We start from the raw sequence: 18504 nt of genomic DNA, 5'->3' as shown, positions 1-18504 counted from the left end.
CGGCGTAGGAGGTGGTGGCTGCGGTGGGCTCCGGGAAGCCGTTCGGGCTGGGGCTGTCGGCCGCGGGGCGGAGGCACTCGCGCGGGGGGTAACTCGGGTCTGGGTTCTGGTGCCGCGCAAGTTCTCCCCGGTAAGACTCCCACAGCCCCGAAACGGGCGGGGCTGTGCGGGGCTCGAGCCGCCCCTTGATGGCCCGGGGCGGGGCCTTCGGAGGCCTCTGAGCCCGCCGCAGCGAGCGCCCCACACAAAGGGTTGGGGCTGGCCTGCGGGGTTCCTGGAGCTCACTTAACGTCTCTGCGGCCTGCGCGGACGCGAGGAGGGCGCGAGAAAGGATGAGCCTGCGTATCGAAGTGGGGACGAAGCTATAGCGAGAACCCTTCGGTGGTCTGAGAGGAGGCAGCCAGAGCTGGGTACCTCGGAGGCCTGTGAACTAACGGGGACTGCAGTGAAAATACACCTACATCCCGCATGGGGAAGACTCCCTTTGCCTCCAAATAGAGCAGAGGTTATAACAACACCGCTGCCCAAGTGGAGAGGTGATCGTAGTGAGGACATTCTTTGTAACTGAAGTGTAAAGAAGGCCTTTGTGGCCTTCCAACAAAAGGGGACTACAGTCGGGACACACCAGGGAGGAGGAAGCTCACTCCTGTGAGTCCAGGAAGTTAAGTCTCAGCACTCGCCGCCTTCCTGGCTTGAAGGTGGGCTTATAATGAAGTGCTTTCAAGGCCCAGAGCTAAGGAGGGGCTTACTCTAGCGTGTGTAGAAAGCTAGTGTTGTAAGCAGCACCTTTACTGCTCCTTGGGAGGGGAATCTCTGGCACTACGAAGGAGAAGGTCCTGTAAGATGTGGAGGGTGGATGCTTTCGGTGGACAGTTACTTGAGTTACTCTGAAGCTTGGCGGCGCTACTTTGCAGCCACGTGGAATGGGTGGGAGGGCCTTTGAAGATCTACAGGTTAGTGTCGGGGTTGGACTTAGAGCATCGGGTTTGCATAGACTTTGTCTCCCGTGTGTGCTTTATGGTGAAAAATATGAGGAATTATAGTGTGGGCTACTCAGGATTATTCAATGCTAGACATTAATTCAACTAGGTAGTGTATATTGAGAATTGCAGGCTGTGATTGGAGTGGTTTCTGGCCCTAAAACTCGGCTTGGCGCCTGTGTCCCCAGAGAAGACCTAATGTAAATGGGGGCACCTGGCAGGAGCCATTTTGTATCGTTCAAGATTAGGATGATGCCAATCAAAATAATCTTCGGGGGCCGGGGGGGAATGTGGCAACTGAAGGCTTGTGGAAGGGAGAGGTTTGTGAATGGAGTGTTTACCTTAGAGCTTCTTGCCTGCATGGTTTCAAATGGTGTAATTTTTGGAAAATTCAGTCTTCCCAACAAGAATTGCCTGGGACCTTGTTAAGTAGTGTTGTTAATGTATTTCAGAGTATTTGCCCTTGGGGGAAAAATCCTGCAAGTCTAGACATGTAGGTTGTACTTGTTTTTGAAATTGGTGGTTTTGATGGAATGGAGATTTTTGGATTTGGTGGAAAGGTTTTGTGTTTGTGCATTTTTGTAAGAATAAAAAGTTTGGAAAAACTGTTACAGGTGGTTCACATAAATCTATGGTGATTTTTTTTTTTTTTTTGAAGGAAATGAAATGTTTGGTATGCTTATATAACAGTTCACGATCTGCTTAGTATGAATGATTTGGCAGTTTACCAAAACAGGGGATGCATTTTTATGTCACTTTCTTATGTTGGATTAAATGTTGGTTACATTGTTTATGATTGTAATGTATAATTTCAATTTTTCTTATATTCAAATCCAGTAGGTGAAAAATACAAAGCTTTAGAAACCATTGTGGTAGTTACTTATAATGTGCTCTTACAGTACACTTTAGACTTTTTTCACTTTGATATGTCAAATATTTTGGTCCACAGCATAATGAGAATTTGGGGGTTGTTGGTACAATTTAGATCAATGTGTACCGGATGCTGGAGTCCAGTGACAATATTGGTATTGCTTTTATTCCATTTTGTAGAGGGTCACTTCATTATTCAGTTTGGTTGTTTTCTTTTGTAGGTGTAGGAAGAACTAAGTATCAGTAATTGGCTGCACAAACAATGCTTTTAGCTATCTCCCTAAAACATGGAGACTGTTGTCAAGTTTTATGTTTATTGCCTGGCTCACAAGTGCTTAATAAATATTCATGGATATTTGTTAAATATTTAGGTCAACTGAACAGAATAATAATTTTAACTGTGTAGTTTTGTCAGACTTTACTACCACCCCCTATGTACCCTTTGGTTTGCAGAGTTTTGGTTTAAAGCCAGCTTTTCAGTCCTAAACCACAGTGAGGGTCAATGTGGTAGGTTAGGTTAGGAATATTTTTACTTTGAAGTGTAAATGAAGTAAGAAAATGAACATTTTTGTTGGACTTTTGGGGGGGATCAAAAATAACAATATTAAAGTCTTGCTGCCTTTGAGTACTGAATGGGAAGTTAATGGGAAAATTGATCAGTGTATTATAAAATGAATACATCTTCATCAGTGTCAGAAGAATTTTTTCATTATGAATGATCCCATAATCTTAAATGTGCTCCATTTGGTGATGGGGATAAAATCAAGTGGATGAAGCTGTGGTAGTTTCATAATGCTTTCCATAATGTGATTATGATTATACTCCTTATAGTGTGCCTATTGTAATCGATTTTCTGCTGCTCATCTCTGATGTGAAATGAGGTGTTGCTGTGTTTGTTATTAGTGTTGTTTCTTTTAGATCTGAATGAAGTACCTAGATTAACTAAACAGTAAATATTCACTTCTGAGTGTTTATTACAAGATGAAGAGTGTAGATGGTCAAGTTCTAGTTTGTGTCTAGACTTGATAAAGAGGTTTATCATTTTATCCTGAAACTCCAAGTGATTACAATGACTAGTAAATCAGAAAATCTTGTCATTATATGACAAATTTGTAATTTATGTATAAATCAGGTAATTGTCGTGCTGCGTTAATGTCTGTGTTAGGGTATGAAATGGAAAGTATACTAGAGCAAACTTGGTTGTTTTAGAGCTTCTCAAATGTATTAGTGGATTAATGGTAAACCAGGCTCGTTTTCTTTTTGCTTATGCTTCTACTCTTTGTATAAGTAAAATACATATTTTTAGGGGGGTGTTGCATAGAAGCTTAAAGTGAGTGGGATGAATTTTTCAATTTAGAATCCTGCATTAGATTGCTAACTGACATTAGCTTATAGGAATGAGCAGGTTCCTGAAAAACAGTGATACCACGTTAAATTATTGTGATCTTTACAAAGTATGGTTTTGAAACAAAAATACTTCAGTTCTCAGAACCTTCTTTCCTTTCACCTTGACTTCCTGCATACTTTGGCTTGGGATGGAATGGGGGTTTCTCTTTGCTTAAATAGAAGAGAATCACAAATTTATATGTGGATTGATTTTCGTATTTTTAAATTGAACACAACTTAAATGAGGCATTTGTCAAATTCAGCTGGGTTTTCAACCTTTCTTTGTGGAATGAGAATTTTTTTCCCTAATAAAATAATTTCGAATAGTCTTTAGAAATTTTCGTGTAGATCTTATAAGATCCTTTGGGCTTGAGTAGATGATCTGGGTTTGTCCTTCAGGTGCCTTCTTGGTTCTAGAAGGAAAGAGGCTGAGGAATCTGCTTCCATTGTATTGAGACTTTTTGAATTAGAATCTCCAGTAGGAATCAAATGTTTTTCACAAGTAACTTAACTAGAAAATTACCCTGCTTCTATAGCTGCTAGAGTGGATGCCTTTTATAAACAAATATTACAGTAATTTCATGCCCTTCTTTATAACTTTATTTGAAGCTGCTTTTTTCCGTCGTATTTCTCTTTGTGAACCTTAAATAAATTGCTAGAGATGGCTTTCAGATGAAGAGCCTTAAAACCCTTTAGACTTAATTAGAATAGATTTGTACAATGTCAAGGATTAATACAATGCTCTGGGCTTTTGAAAGTGTTTATAACATTTGCATAGCTTTTTGGCAAAACTGTTCTACAATTTGAGTAGTTGACTCAAAGACATTTAACTTGTCCTTTAGACAAGTTTGGAATGACACTTGGGATTTTTAAAGTTGGTTTTACTTTCTGGTGATGAATATTAAGCTCACTAGTGAGAGCTTAATCTTGAAAGATTAAAAAATGAAAGTCATTCTACTGTCATAATTAATTAGAACAAATTTTTTAAATGAGCATCATTTATCAATCTATTGAAGATCTTAATACTGAACAGCAGCAATCTTTTTCCTCTCCTCTTCTGAATTTAAAAAAAAAAAAAAAAAAGACCTTTTGAACCAGATGCATTGGCACAGTCTATAATAATCCCAGTCCCTTGGGAGGTTGAAGCCAGCCTTACAGTTTAGGGAGATCCTGTTTCAAAAACTAGAAAGGGCTCAGGATATAGCTCAGTTGGTAGAGCACCCCTGGGTTGATTCCCCAGTACTCCCCCCACCCACACTGTGACCTTTTGAATATAATTGTCATTTGGTCATGTATGTTGCTTGTGAACATAACTTTGTACCATTTTGGAATAAATTCTAGTGAAAGATGAGTGATCTGTTTCTTAGTATGTCAGACATTGTTAGGGAATTTTTAAAACAAGATTTTTGGAACTGTTATGAGAAAAAAGTATTTTTCCTGAATATATTGAGCCCCAGTGGAACTGGTCATTGTAGCCAAAACTTTCATTATGTTTTGTGATCTTTGATATTTTAATGCAAAGGAAATTATATTGAAAGAGTAGTTGCAATAATTTCCATGAATACCCTTGAATTGACAACTTATTTTGCCAAGGAATTATTATTGTGTGAACTTGGTGCTTTTTCATCCAAAGTTTGGTGGGAATATAGGGAAATAGGTAGAGGTTGGACTTGTTCTGCCACCAAGTGATAAAATCATTACCAGTTGTGAAGCTGAGCTTTGTTTCTGTTGATTCATTCTTGGGCTAATTCATGACACGTTTGTGAGACACATAAATATATAGATATTTTGAGAGACTTCTATGCTTGAAAAGCAGTACAATTAAAAGTGTATGTGGGAATTTGGTGTCTGCTTTCCCCCCCTTTCCCCATGTGCATTCCAATGAAGTTCTCCGGTGGTTTCAGACTCGCTGCCTTAATATACAGTTCAGTGTGGCCTGTGCGTGTTGTTTTGTGTTTCCTGCATTGATTTTTGCCTCCGTTTATTCTCTATTGCAGTCTAAAAGTTGGTTTTAATTGGTTGCCCACAGGATTGACTTGGCCTCTACTTCTTGTTAAGAAAATACATCTCTTGTTTAATCAGGTAAGAGACTTTGGATACAGGGTTTGTTTTAATACAAAAATAAAATGAGATACTTTGTTAAGAAAACATAAAAATATGTGTAGTGGTGAAATTGTTGTATGTGTGTGTTTACAAATTTATTTGAGGGTTGGGGTAAATGGGTACCTTGAATAGTTTTGCTTCCTTTGAGGGCCAGTTTTACATGGATGCATTTTTCCTGCTACATTCTTTATTGTTAAGTAGTAAGTAACTTTACCCCGTTAGTAGCTTTCCAGATGACCTACAAATACAGATGCTTGTTATTGGTATGGGTATATGTATATGTGTGTGTTTGTGTGTGTGCACATGTGTGTGTGTATATATGTATATATGTGTGTATATATATATATATATAGAGTCCCTGGAGGTATAGACAGTGAGTTATGTTTTAGAGTACAAATTTTAGACTTTAGATGGAAACTTAGCAAATTTAATATAACTTTTTTGTTAACTAAGCTAGACTCAAGATAGGTTGAAATGACTTATCAAACAGATGCTTATTAGTAGCAGAACAACAGATGATAACTCATATTTTTCAGAACCTAAAAATTGTTTTCCTCTGCACATGGCTCTATGAAGAAATCTTGTGCTCTTCGATTTAATCCTCAGCCCCTTTCCTGCTTGAATCTGAGACAGATGAGCATTCTTTCATTGTAACCTTGTATAGACTTTCAGTGAATCTCTTCTCAGCAGAAAATGGTTTAAAGACTTAACGAGTGTGTCATTTTGCGTTGTGTTTAATTTTTGTGTACTTGAGGCCATATCAAGTTCCCATTTTATTGTCTGAGTGCAAATTTACATCTCTCTCTCTCAAGTTGTATTGGGTACCTGGTTTACCCATGATGTTTTCCCCACATAAAGTGATTAAATATTTTTTTGAAGTTAAACAGGAATGCTATCTCATTTTCCTACATTTGAAAAATTTCCTTTCATTCCTTTAATGAAAGAAAGTTTGTTGGCATTTTTTTTTTTAGTGTTAATTTTTCTTCTTGACTCTTATAAATAAATGAAAAACTTTGCCCATCATCCCCAAATTTGTAGTGCTTTATGATGATCTCATGAAGAGCATTTTCTGTTTGCCAGTCCATCTTTCTGGATTAAATGTGAAAATAACTTTTATTTTGGACTGGGATATAGCTTAGTGGTAGGTAGAGCACTTGCCTAGAATGTGCATGCAAGGCCTTGGGTTTAATCCCTAGTACTGCCAAAAAAAACCCAACAAAAACAACACTTTTATTTTTGTATATAAGTGTGTTAGAAAACCATCAAAGTAAAGCAATATATTTCTCTTTTTATCCTCCTTTTAGAGATGGAGGTCTTGGCTATTTGCCCAGGCTGGTTTTCGTACCTCAGCCTCCTGAGTAGCTGGGGTTATGAGTGTATACCACTGCATTCAGTTTATTTCTCCTTGTATGCAGCAGTCAGAATATTGAGATATAGTTATAGATTTGATTACATTATATTAGTATTCATGTAATAATTGACATGGAAGAACTCCTTTCTAGAATGTTTCTTAAACCTTATAACACCAGACCTTTTAATGCCCTTGTTTGAGAAGTAATAAAACCATGAATAATTAATAACTTCCTTGAGGCTTTGGAGCCAGTTTAATAGGCTCATATTGAAAAGTTGATTTATTCACATTAATTTCAAATCAGTATTTTTTCAGCCTTATAAATATGGTTTGTATCCGTTTACAAAAGCCTGCCTTTGCATTTGCTCTTAGAAGCCATTAGAACTGAAATACTGAGATTTGATTTAAATTTGGAAGAAACTTTCATTTGACTAAATTAAAATAGACATTATTTAAGGAGATCATGAGTAACTAGAGATCCCACAGGAGTTATATTGGGTAAGAAACTGAACAGTTGCTGGGTAAACTTCACACCCTAGACAAAACCGAAAAAATTATTCCTTTTCATTGTCAGCCCTCCCCTGTCGGGGGAAAACAAGACCTTGTTTTCCCCCCTTTAATGGTAGATTTGGGAATGAATCATTGGACCTGAGTTTTAATTAAAGCATCACTGTGAATGATGCTGCACCCAAGTTCTACATTTTAAGGTGATGAATTAAACCACGTAATGTGCACACACGTGTAATCCCAAATACTGAGAAGCTTGAGGCAGAAGAATCTCAAGCTTGAGGCCACCCTAGGCAACATATGAGACCCAGTCTCAAATAAAAGAAAAAAAGTGATTAATAATAAACTCAGGTTTTGGCTGTCCTATCTAGTATTTATTTTTTATTCTTAATATGTATTAGCCATGTTTGTAATAAGTAATTCCATACATAGATTAACTTTAAGTTATAAGGCAGATTGTGCTGGGCACAGTTGTACTCTTCTGTTATCTCAGCAGTTTGGGAGGCTGTGGTGGGAGGATCACAAGTTCAAGGCTAGCTCAGTACTTTAGTGAGCCCCTAAGCAACTTAGTGAGACCCTGTCTTAAAATAAAAAAGAGAACTGGAGATGTGGCTCATTTGGTAAAGTGCCTCGTGGTACAATCCCTAGTATAAAAACAGAAACCCCCCCCAAAAAATGTTATTTTTAGGTTCAAAACTGCCAACCTAGATATACCACCAGCAATTGCTAGTAAATCAGGACCACCACCTAGCTCAGGAATGAGTGGCAATGTAAACTTGCGTATAACAAGTTTTTTTTTTTTTTGGTTTCTGTGTGTGTGTGTGTGTGTGTGTGTGTGTGTGTGTGTGACTGACTGAAAAGTGTTAGGAGCTGAGTGTGTGGGCACATGCCTATAATACCAATTATTCAGGATGCTGAAGCGTAAGGATTGGAAGTTTGAGGCCATCTTGGGCAATTTAGCAAGACCCTGACTCACAATAAAAAATTTAAAAGCAAAAGGAGGGCTGGGAAATAGCTCAGTGGTAGAGCATTTGGAGGCCCTGGGTTCAGTCCTCGGTGTGCCCCCACTCCCTTCCCGAAAGAAAAGATTTAAGTTTTAGTTTGAAAAATGAAATTGGTTCTCATTTGAGACTTGAGCATTCCAATTTTTAATTTGGATTTTGAGATGGAACCATATAAAAGGACATTCTGGTGATTCTTTGAAATTATGAAGTTTCTAGGGAAGATGCCAAATAATTTTAAATATTTAATGTGTCCTTTGTATGATTTTTTCCACTATCTGTTGTTAAACTTGGCTTCCTGATTTGATATACACATTTCTTTTAAATCTTAAGGGCTAGTTGTCTGAATGATGTTATGGTGATTTTGTACTGTCCTACTGTTGTTTTTTCTTGAAATTTTCAAATCTTAGGACTGAACATCTGATTGTTTCCAGAATTAATCTCTTTTGGAAATTGAAATTGTCTGGGTTTAACATTTAAATTTAGAATCTCTAAATTTAAAAAAAGATGATGCCTGTGTTAGCCTGAGGGACTGTTCGAGGGCCTAATATGGTAGTTGGTCATTCTTGCAGCTAAAAACTTCGTGTGATAAACAGGAGTCTGACCTGGCCGTTGCCTTTTCTCATCTGCAGGTGTGTGTGGTTTCAGCGCAGCATGGCTGTGGTCATCCGTTTGCAAGGTCTCCCAATTGTGGCGGGGACCATGGACATTCGCCACTTCTTCTCTGGATTGACCATCCCTGATGGGGGCGTGCATATTGTAGGGGGTGAACTGGGTGAGGCTTTCATCGTTTTTGCCACTGATGAAGATGCAAGGCTTGGTATGATGCGCACAGGTGGTACAATTAAAGGGTCAAAAGTAACACTATTGTTGAGTAGTAAAACGGAAATGCAGAATATGATTGAACTGAGTCGTAGGCGGTTTGAAACTGCCAACCTAGATATACCACCAGCAAATGCTAGTAGATCAGGACCACCACCTAGCTCAGGAATGAGTGGCAGGGTAAACTTGCCTACAACAGTACCCAACTTTAATAATCCTTCACCAAGTGTAGTTACTGCTACCACTTCTGTTCATGAAAGCAACAAAAACATACAGACATTTTCCACAGCCAGCGTAGGAACTGCTCCTCCAAGTATGGGGGCTTCTTTTGGGAGCCCAACATTCAGCTCGACCATTCCAAGTACAGCCTCTCCAATGAACACAGTCCCACCACCACCTATTCCTCCAATCCCAGCAATGCCATCTTTGCCACCAATGCCATCCATTCCCCCAATACCAGTTCCTCCTCCAGTACCTACATTGCCCCCTGTGCCTCCTGTGCCCCCGATTCCACCAGTCCCTTCTGTGCCACCCATGACCCCACTGCCACCCATGTCAGGCATGCCACCCTTGAATCCGCCACCCGTGGCACCTTTACCTGCTGGAATGAATGGCTCTGGAGCACCTATAAATCTGAACAATAACCTGAACCCTATGTTTTTGGGTCCATTGAATCCTGTTAACCCTATCCAGATGAACTCTCAAAGCAGCGTGAAGCCTCTTCCCATCAACCCTGATGATCTGTATGTCAGTGTTCATGGAATGCCCTTTTCTGCAATGGAAAATGATGTCAGAGAATTTTTCCATGGGCTCCGTGTTGATGCGGTGCATTTATTGAAAGATCATGTAGGTCGAAATAATGGGAATGGATTGGTTAAGTTTCTCTCCCCTCAAGATACATTTGAAGCTTTGAAACGAAACAGAATGCTGATGATTCAACGCTATGTGGAAGTTAGCCCTGCCACAGAGAGACAGTGGGTAGCTGCTGGAGGACATATCACTTTTAAACAAAGTATGGGACCTTCTGGACAAACCCATCCCCCTCCTCAGACACTGCCCAGGTCAAAATCGCCCAGTGGGCAGAAAAGGTCAAGGTCAAGATCACCACATGAGGCTGGTTTTTGTGTTTACTTGAAAGGGCTGCCATTTGAAGCAGAAAACAAACATGTCATTGATTTTTTTAAAAAGTTGGATATTGTGGAAGATAGTATTTATATAGCTTATGGACCCAATGGGAAAGCAACTGGTGAAGGCTTCGTAGAGTTTAGGAATGAGGCTGACTATAAGGCTGCTCTGTGTCGTCATAAGCAATACATGGGCAATCGCTTTATTCAAGTTCATCCAATTACTAAGAAAGGTATGCTAGAAAAGATAGATACAATTCGAAAAAGACTCCAGAACTTCAGCTATGACCAGAGAGAAATGATGTTAAATCCAGAGGGGGATGTCAACTCTGCCAAAGTCTGTGCCCACATAACAAATATTCCATTCAGCATTACCAAGATGGATGTTCTGCAGTTCCTGGAAGGAATCCCAGTGGATGAAAATGCAGTACATGTTCTTGTTGATAACAATGGGCAAGGTCTAGGACAGGCATTGGTTCAGTTTAAAAATGAAGAAGATGCACGTAAGTCTGAACACTTACACCGTAAAAAACTTAATGGGAGAGAAGCATTTGTTCATGTAGTTACCCTAGAAGATATGAGGGAGATTGAGAAAAATCCCCCTGCCCAAGGAAAAAAGGGCCTAAAGATGCCTGTGCCGGGTAATCCTGCAGTACCAGGAATGCCCAGTGCAGGAATGCCTAGTGCTGGAATGCCTGCTGCGGGCATGCCCACTGCTGGTATGCCTGCTGCGGGAATGCCCGGTGCTGGCATGCCCGCTGCGGGAATGCCCTCTGCAGGAATGCCCTCTGCAGGAATGCCTGCTGCAGGTATGCCTGCTGCGGGAATACCTGGCGCTGGCATGCCTGCTGCGGGCATACCTGGTGCGGGAATGCCTGCTGCAGGACTGCCTGGTGCGGGCCTGCCTGCTGCGGGAATGCCTGGTGCGGGCCTGCCCAGTGCCGGAGGTGAAGAACATGCTTTCCTGACAGTAGGATCAAAGGAGGCCAACAATGGACCTCCATTTAATTTCCCTGGTAATTTTGGTGGATCAAATGCCTTTGGGCCACCACTGCCTCCTCCAGGATTAGGAGGGGCCTTTGGTGATGCTAGGCCTGGTATGCCTTCAGTTGGAAACAGTGGTTTGCCTGGTCTAGGATTGGAAGTTCCTGGTTTTGGAGGTGGACCGAATACTTTAAGTGGGCCATCAGGATTTGGAGGGGCCCCTCAGAATTTTGGAAATGGTCCTGGTAGCTTAGGTGGCCCCCCTGGCTTTGGAAGTGGCCCTCCTGGTCTTGGAAGTGCCCCTGGGCATTTGAGTGGACCGCCAGCCTTTGGCCCTGGCCCTGGCCCAATCCATATTGGTGGTCCACCTGGCTTTGGATCTAGTTCTGGGAAACCAGGACCTACAGTAATTAAAGTGCAGAACATGCCCTTCACTGTGTCTATTGATGAGATTTTAGATTTCTTTTATGGCTATCAAGTAATCCCAGGCTCAGTGTGCTTAAAATACAACGAAAAAGGTATGCCCACAGGTGAAGCCATGGTGGCCTTTGAATCTCGAGATGAAGCCACAGCTGCTGTCATTGACTTAAATGACAGGCCTATAGGCTCAAGAAAAGTAAAACTTGTATTAGGATAGCCATTCACATCAGTTCTTTATAGGGTAGACCTTCATATTGCTGTGTTCAATGCATCCAGATTGTTTTCCTAGTATTTTCAGGTTAGAACCTGTGGATTGTTTCAATTGCATATAGATTGGTTTCCATAACAAAAGCATTGGTTGACTGTTTACAGCTCACTACCAGGATGAACATTGCTGTATGTTACAGTAAAGCTATCTGGAGAGAACACAAAAAATGATTTTGGCATACTATTAGAGAAACCATTTGTAAAAACTCAATGACCACATAAAGTTTATCAAGGAGTCTAGATTGGTTTTGTTTCATAATATATGGGATGAAGAAAATAGAAATGTCAGTAGAGCTCATTGAGGGTGCTCCTGCCAGCTACTAAAATATAGAAGTTGGCTACTCTTGGAATTTGGTTTAAAGCTGGACAGATGTGCTTTGTTATAGGGTCAAAGCTTTGTCTAAAGTCTTCATTTTCTTTTAAAATTGAATAAAATCTCTGTATACAGATTCATTGTATGTACCTTTATTGCTTCTTTGAGGATTCTTGCTGTATGGACAGTCCTGCTTCAGACGTTGCTGCTTGCTTGCCTAATTGACTCATTTGTAAATGAGCAGAACTGTTTTGTTGGGTTTTTTTCTTTAAATATGATACTTCACAATTGGTTTGTGCTATAATATAACCCTGAACTTTGATTTCTAATGACACACTTAAAACTGTGTGAAATAAGACTTTTGCCATAAAAATAAACTATGGAGTCCTCTACCTACCAGAGCCTTTTTGGTTTAACCGCCAAGTTTTAGTTTAGTAAGTTTAAAAATTGTTTATGTGGTTTGGGTGGCATTGAAACCAGAAAATACTTTTAGTAACCAGTGTTTAAGATGATTGTTCTAGCAATTCCCTTTTGTCCCAACTTCAGTGAAATTTTTGCCTGAAAGCATACAAAGAGGGATCTATTCATTAGAAAGAGCATTATTTAGTCTTTTAAAACTGAAGTTGAAATTGTTAGCAATACCATTATAGAATAAAAGATTCATAAGCTGGTCCATAGGTTTATGTTTATTTAATCCTGTTAAGTTAGAGGCTTTTTGGTATAGTTATTTAATCAGGAGCCTTGTTCTCAAAAATTCTTTATGCAGAGTAAAAGTCTAGCTGCCAGAGAGGAGCAAATTAAGACTCCTTGCCCTTTTATATTTGTTTCTTGGGCATTCAGGACACATAGCTTCTGGCTGGTACGTGTCCTAGTCATAAAAACATTTATCTTGCAGTGTCCTGCTCACTGCCACGTAGGCTCTATTTAGGGCTTTTTTTCCCCCCTTAGTTTAAATTCTCTAAAGATATGTCACATATTGTTAATGTACAGAATAGAAGATTGGGGAATTATCATGAAAAACAAATTTTTATCTTTTACATTGCTCTCTTGCCTTGGTTTAAAACATCTCCAACATTTCCTACAAATCAATGTACTTATGGAGATCTGACCTATTAAAAATTATGTAGTGCCTTTTTGGTGTTGCAAATCAGTAGAACACTGAAATAAAGCGTCGCCCTTAATTTAGAGTAGCATCAGTTTCACTTGTGAAGATTGTGTACAATCAGAGGATGACAGTACAGGAATTTTGTTTTAGGGAAAGGATTGTTCAAACTCAAAGAAGAGGTGGCTGTGTTGTGGGTCTTTTTGATAATTCACAAACACAAATTTGATATGACAGATCACTAGATACTGCTTCCTCAACTTAAAAAGCAATATAATGTTTGTATATGCTGTTCAATTTAAGCTGTTAAGTAATCTTTTCTCATTCCAAAGACAATGGGAAAAACTTCAGTGCTGCTTGGGAGTCTTGTTTCAACCACAGATTATTTTCCCCATTGGAAAGCTGACTATTTTCATTTTAGAAAAAAAAAATGGGTTGTTTGAAGATGAAAGTCCTTTTTTCACAATTTATTTTGGTTAAATGTGCTCGTACATTCTTATTAAATATTTCATACACTTTATTGCACCTACTTTGTTATTTCTACATCTTAGGTAAATGCTGAAAAGGAGAATTTGATTTCATTGTTCATCAAATTAAATAAATTTAATAGTGGTTTGTGTAGCAATTGGAGAGAACTATGTTTCATATTTCGTTGAGCCACAACAGTGCTTGTTGTGAAATGTAATTAAATGCTTTGCTGTCTTGGAACTTGATTTTTGTGTATCTGAGACTTATTAACATAGTGCTAACTGCTAAGCATACTGTTTATCGTCTGGGCTTTGGAGTTTCAGGTTTAAAAAATTCTTGAAAATGTTCTGTGAAACTATCCATACCTCTCTTACAAATTTTCTCCTAAGAACTAGGTTTGGTGTAGAATTGAATTTATATTATTTTCTCATTTGCTTTGTATGGTATGAAGGATTGTAAAGTTTTGCTCAAAGTTGTGTGCATTTGTAAACACTATCATGGTATTCTCAATTTTTATGTGTAAATTTTATTGTCTGTGTTCGGTGACTTTGACATTAATAGAAGAGCATCTTTTCCATTAGGTTTAATTTTTTTTCCTCCTACTGAGTTTTTATTGTTCATTTTTCTTTGGGTTTAAAGGATTAGAGAAACTACGAAAACTGTATTTTATAAATAAGCAAATTTGTAACTTTTCTGAAGTTTAGTGAAAGATTTAGTTTACAAGCCTAATTTGGAGGTATGTTCTGTTTTTACACTGTAGCTTGGATATACAATTATTAGTGGTTGGTTTTTGTTTTTGTTTTTTAATGCAACACAGTGTTAAGTGAAATGTAGATCCTGACTCTGTATTCCAAGTTGTCAAAACATTGACAATGAAAATTTAATTAGAAAACTTGTTATTCAGAATTTCAAATAGTAATAATATTTAATATAGTTAAGGTCAGTCTTAACTCACCAGATGAAAATCTGGGACTGTATGGAAGTAATCAAACATGTACTTTTTAGGTGGAAAGAGTCACCTAGCATAAAAATGAGGAAGCATGACTTAAACTCACTCCATTTTTCTGGATTCTATGATTCTGCACAGGTGTGGGTCAAGTGTGTAAAAGAAAATTCACTTAATTTTGAGAACACTTAAAAAAAAAACAAAGAAAATGTAAAAGTCGCTGGTAGTTAAACCTCTTGGAGAGAATTTCTGGCAGCAATTGCTTTAAAAATTATTTCCCACCTTCAGAAAATTTGCCACATTTAAATTGTTTTACTGGCAATTCTATTAGAAGTGCAAACTTTAGAAACTACACACAGTAAAACGGCTCATAGACCATATGTGCCCAGAATTGCCAGCAAATACTGCCTTGGCATCATTCAGCAGATTTTCTTTTGTTTATAAAGATGAAGTCTGAATACTGTTCAATAAACTTGTCACAAAATAAAAACAGGCTGATGCTTTTAATGCTTTAACTGCCCAAAAGTACTGAGCCATTTTAACATCAGTTTTTTAAACTTCCTGAAAATATTTTGTGCCTTTGGAAAGGTGAATTTTGGTGATCTTGGAGGAGGTAACAATTGTTGCTTTTACTTGTCTGCTAATGCTGAAGTTTGGAAAGAAGAGGATGCCTGGAACGGCAGGGAGGAGTCTTGATACTAGGTCAAATCTGTGATATCCACCTTTTCAGAATTTTAATTTACTGTGTGTGTTTCCTAGTGAACTACTTCATTATGTGGACTTGGAAAGAACAGATACCAGATTCTTTTTTCACAGGAGTCTTAAAGGGTCTGTGAATTACCATTTTAAAAAATTGATTACAGTAGGAAGAAAGAAGAGAAATCTTCAAAATAGATTATAATTTTAACACACCTCTACAGCTTTTTCTCTCTTTTTGTATTCCTGTATGAGGTATTTGAGGTGGGGAAGAAAGGAGAGGAATCACAAATATTGCTGCTTTCTGACGTTGATGCTCTGGTTTTAGTCCTTTCCACACTTATTCAACTTCTGAAAAAATAGTGATGAGTTTTCATAAACTCCACAGAATTCTTTTTTTTTTAAGTCTGGATTACAGTTGCTGGATCTAGTGGGCTCTTATAATGAAAGCTCTTGAAAAGTGTAATTATTGCTATAGTTTATTCTGTATTTGAATTAGAATAACCAGCTCACTTTAGAGGTATTTAGACTAACATACATAATTCCAGGTAGTAACTGAGCCATTTTATTTTTTTTCCCCCTTCCGTCATTTTCTTTCTTTTCTTTCTTTTTTTTTTTTTTTTGGACATAGTCTGCCCAGGCTGGCCTTGAACTCCTCCTGGGTGCACATGCCACCATGAGCCTTTTATAAATAATCAAGGTTGTCCAGGAATTTGAAAAATGACTGAGTGAAATCAACTGCACACAGATACCTAGCATGGCCTTTACCTCCTGAAAGGTGTGGACTCTGATAATAATTGTTTTTCTTGTTGATCACTTCTGTAAATCATTGTTTCTGCTTTCCAGTATTTTACAGCAAGAGTTTATCAATTATGTACATCTATTGACTGTTTTCCCAAAAGTAGAGCTTTTGTGGGATATGGTAGAATCAAACTATGGCTCTGCTTTTTTATTTTAAAAAATTGCCTGATTACAGTTTCATCTTTTTAGTGTAAAATCTGATGGAACACAAAGACTTAATGTAAAATGTTTTGAAAAGATTGTACTCTGATAGTCACACAATTAATCTTCTGATGCTAAGGTGTTCAACAATATAAGCAAGTTCATCTCCTATTGGTGCCTGCTCAGGTAAACATTAATTCTTTTTGTGCTGTTCCTGGGTTTATTCTTGGTGCTTTGAGCTACTTTGTCCAAGAGTCTCAATAGCATCCTAGAATATGGCTCCTTTTCTGGGTCAACATAACTAGCAACCAGCAAACCAAGGTGGCATGCTTTTCTACATCATTGCTCAACTACTGAAGAGTCCAGAAGGAGAAAAAAAGCCACCTGATATAAACATTTCAACCCTAAAGCAGCACAGTAGGGCAGCATATTGTGATGGGGAAATCTCATTAACTATATCCCTTAAACTCTGCCTCAGGGACCTCCCGCTAGTGAAAATGTAAGATGGAGACTCAGCTGGCAGTGATAGAAAAGTGATAAATGGCACAGCAGAGCATTGGAAATGGAACCCCAGTTGTCCAACATGGACTCTAACCTTATTAAAAAGTTTCAAGTTTTTTTTTTTTTAATTTTATTGTTGGTGGACCTTTCCTTTATTTATTGCTAGGCGGTGCTGAGAATCAATCCCAGTGCCTCACACATCCTAGGCAAGCGCTTTACCACTGAGCCATGAACCCAGCCCTCAAGTCATTTTCTTGATTAGTTGATTGCTAACCATCTCATGTTAAGAGAATGAGATATAGTGACTGGGGGAAATGTATCAATGATACAAGAACATAAATGAAGAGTCAAAGATATTGTATTGGTTTAAATTGTCCCAGTAGTGAACTAAGCTATACTTACATAGGCTATCCCTTGGTGTTTCAGTCCCTTTCCATTCTGCTGCCACCAGTGTTCTGCTTTGCCTGCTTATATAGTAAATCTTATGGTAACAGGGACTATGGGTCTCACTTGGACTGAAGATCCCTTGCTGCTCTCTTGGTGACCCTATCCTCCTAATGGGTGGAGGTGGTAGAGATTAGAGATCATTCACTTAGCTCTTGATTAGTGAATAAGGCTTTTTCATACACATTTGTGCTTCATATCAAATGGTAACAGTTACATTATTCTACCACAAATCACCTGTTAGTACTCAAGAAGTGGGAAAGCTTTAAGAAGGGTGAAGAAATCCAACTGCTTTTAAAGGGTCTTAAATCATATCAGCTGGCACTGTTGCTGATTTCCTCATATATCTGGTTCCACTTTGAAATGAATTATGCCACCTACTGTTACACTCCTCCACATATTGGGTTGCAATGGGGGTGGGAAGATGGCACATACTTCATACATAACTCCCTCTGCCATCTGACCAGAAGAGCCCTTCTGCTATAAATCTGGCTAAACTGGTTGAAGGATTAATACAACTGCTGTCCTGAAATAGATAATGCTTTGCTTCTGGGACTGTTGAAATTGGAAACATCTATTACCTTCATCCTTTTAAGATGGTTCAACCTGAATATACATGGTAGCTATAGCTATAGCCTGTACTAACAGCTTTTGAGGGATGTTGTGTACCTAGCACATGGAAAAGAAAGCAAAGTAAGTGTAGAGTCTTCAGATACACATGAAAGTGCTTTATTGTGTTTGTACCTGAGGAATTGGGTAAAGGCTTTCCTGAATAGTTGCTGAATGATGTTCAGACAAGAGGAAATGTAAACCAGCCTGTGGCTGCAGTATGGTTTCCCTATTGAAATCTCACCTTTACTTCCCAAGCAAGCAAATTTTGGAAACAACTCACCTTAAGTTCTCCCAAGTATCCCAAATGAAATATTCCAATGAAGAGTAGGAAGATTTGCATTACAAATAATAGGTTACTTTTCTATGGAATCTGATGTGCTTTTCACTCAGCCCCTCTGGGCCATAAGTCACTGCACATGGGAGATGGTCAGGAAGGTGGTCTTTCTATTGCATCAGATGCCCCACAGAAAGTAAATTCTAGCAGGGCATGATGGGGCAGAATTGACTACACTGTATATATTCTTTGAAAATTTTCATATAGATCACATTTTTCTAAGGTGAATTCTACCTTGTTTGCACTATTTATGGTTGCTGTTTAAAAATGCATTCCTTTGATGAAGTCCTGAGAATGTGGAGTCCAGCAGTTCCGTCATTCCTGCCCCAAT

At 38.7% G+C, this 18504-nt stretch overlaps 2 protein-coding genes across 8 annotated transcripts in view; both read left to right on the top strand.

The window, feature by feature from the left end:
* Positions 1-18504, top strand: part of Cpne1 (copine 1) — a 34691-nt gene continuing 16187 nt past the window's right edge. Inside the window, exons 1-2 of one of the 6 annotated variants that reach the window (XM_076851762.1) lie at positions 104-130; positions 5266-5318. The gene's annotated coding sequence lies outside the window, so the exon portion shown is untranslated. Of the gene's footprint in view, positions 131-166; positions 411-622; positions 699-5265; positions 5319-8886; positions 8974-18504 lie in introns of those variants that run through there. The other 5 variants (XM_076851764.1, XM_076851761.2, XM_076851765.1 and 2 more) reach the window with 5 other exon arrangements.
* On the top strand, positions 614-12264 carry Rbm12 (RNA binding motif protein 12). Of its 2 annotated transcripts, XM_076851760.1 has the most exons (3): positions 614-698; positions 5266-5318; positions 8831-12264. In XM_076851760.1, exon 3 carries the CDS (start codon positions 8853-8855, stop codon positions 11763-11765), a length of 2913 nt encoding a protein of 970 aa, XP_076707875.1. In that variant the 5' UTR covers positions 614-698; positions 5266-5318; positions 8831-8852; the 3' UTR covers positions 11766-12264. The 2 variants fall into 2 exon arrangements, with proteins under 2 accessions (XP_076707875.1, XP_076707874.1); XM_076851759.1 differs by lacking the exon at positions 614-698 and having other exon boundaries at positions 5241-5318.

Source organism: Callospermophilus lateralis, chromosome 3 (assembly GCF_048772815.1).
Source record: "Callospermophilus lateralis isolate mCalLat2 chromosome 3, mCalLat2.hap1, whole genome shotgun sequence".
Lineage (NCBI taxonomy): Eukaryota > Metazoa > Chordata > Mammalia > Rodentia > Sciuridae > Callospermophilus > Callospermophilus lateralis.
The sequence above is the reverse complement of the archived record's forward strand: the minus strand, read 5'-3'. Positions and strand labels throughout refer to the sequence as shown.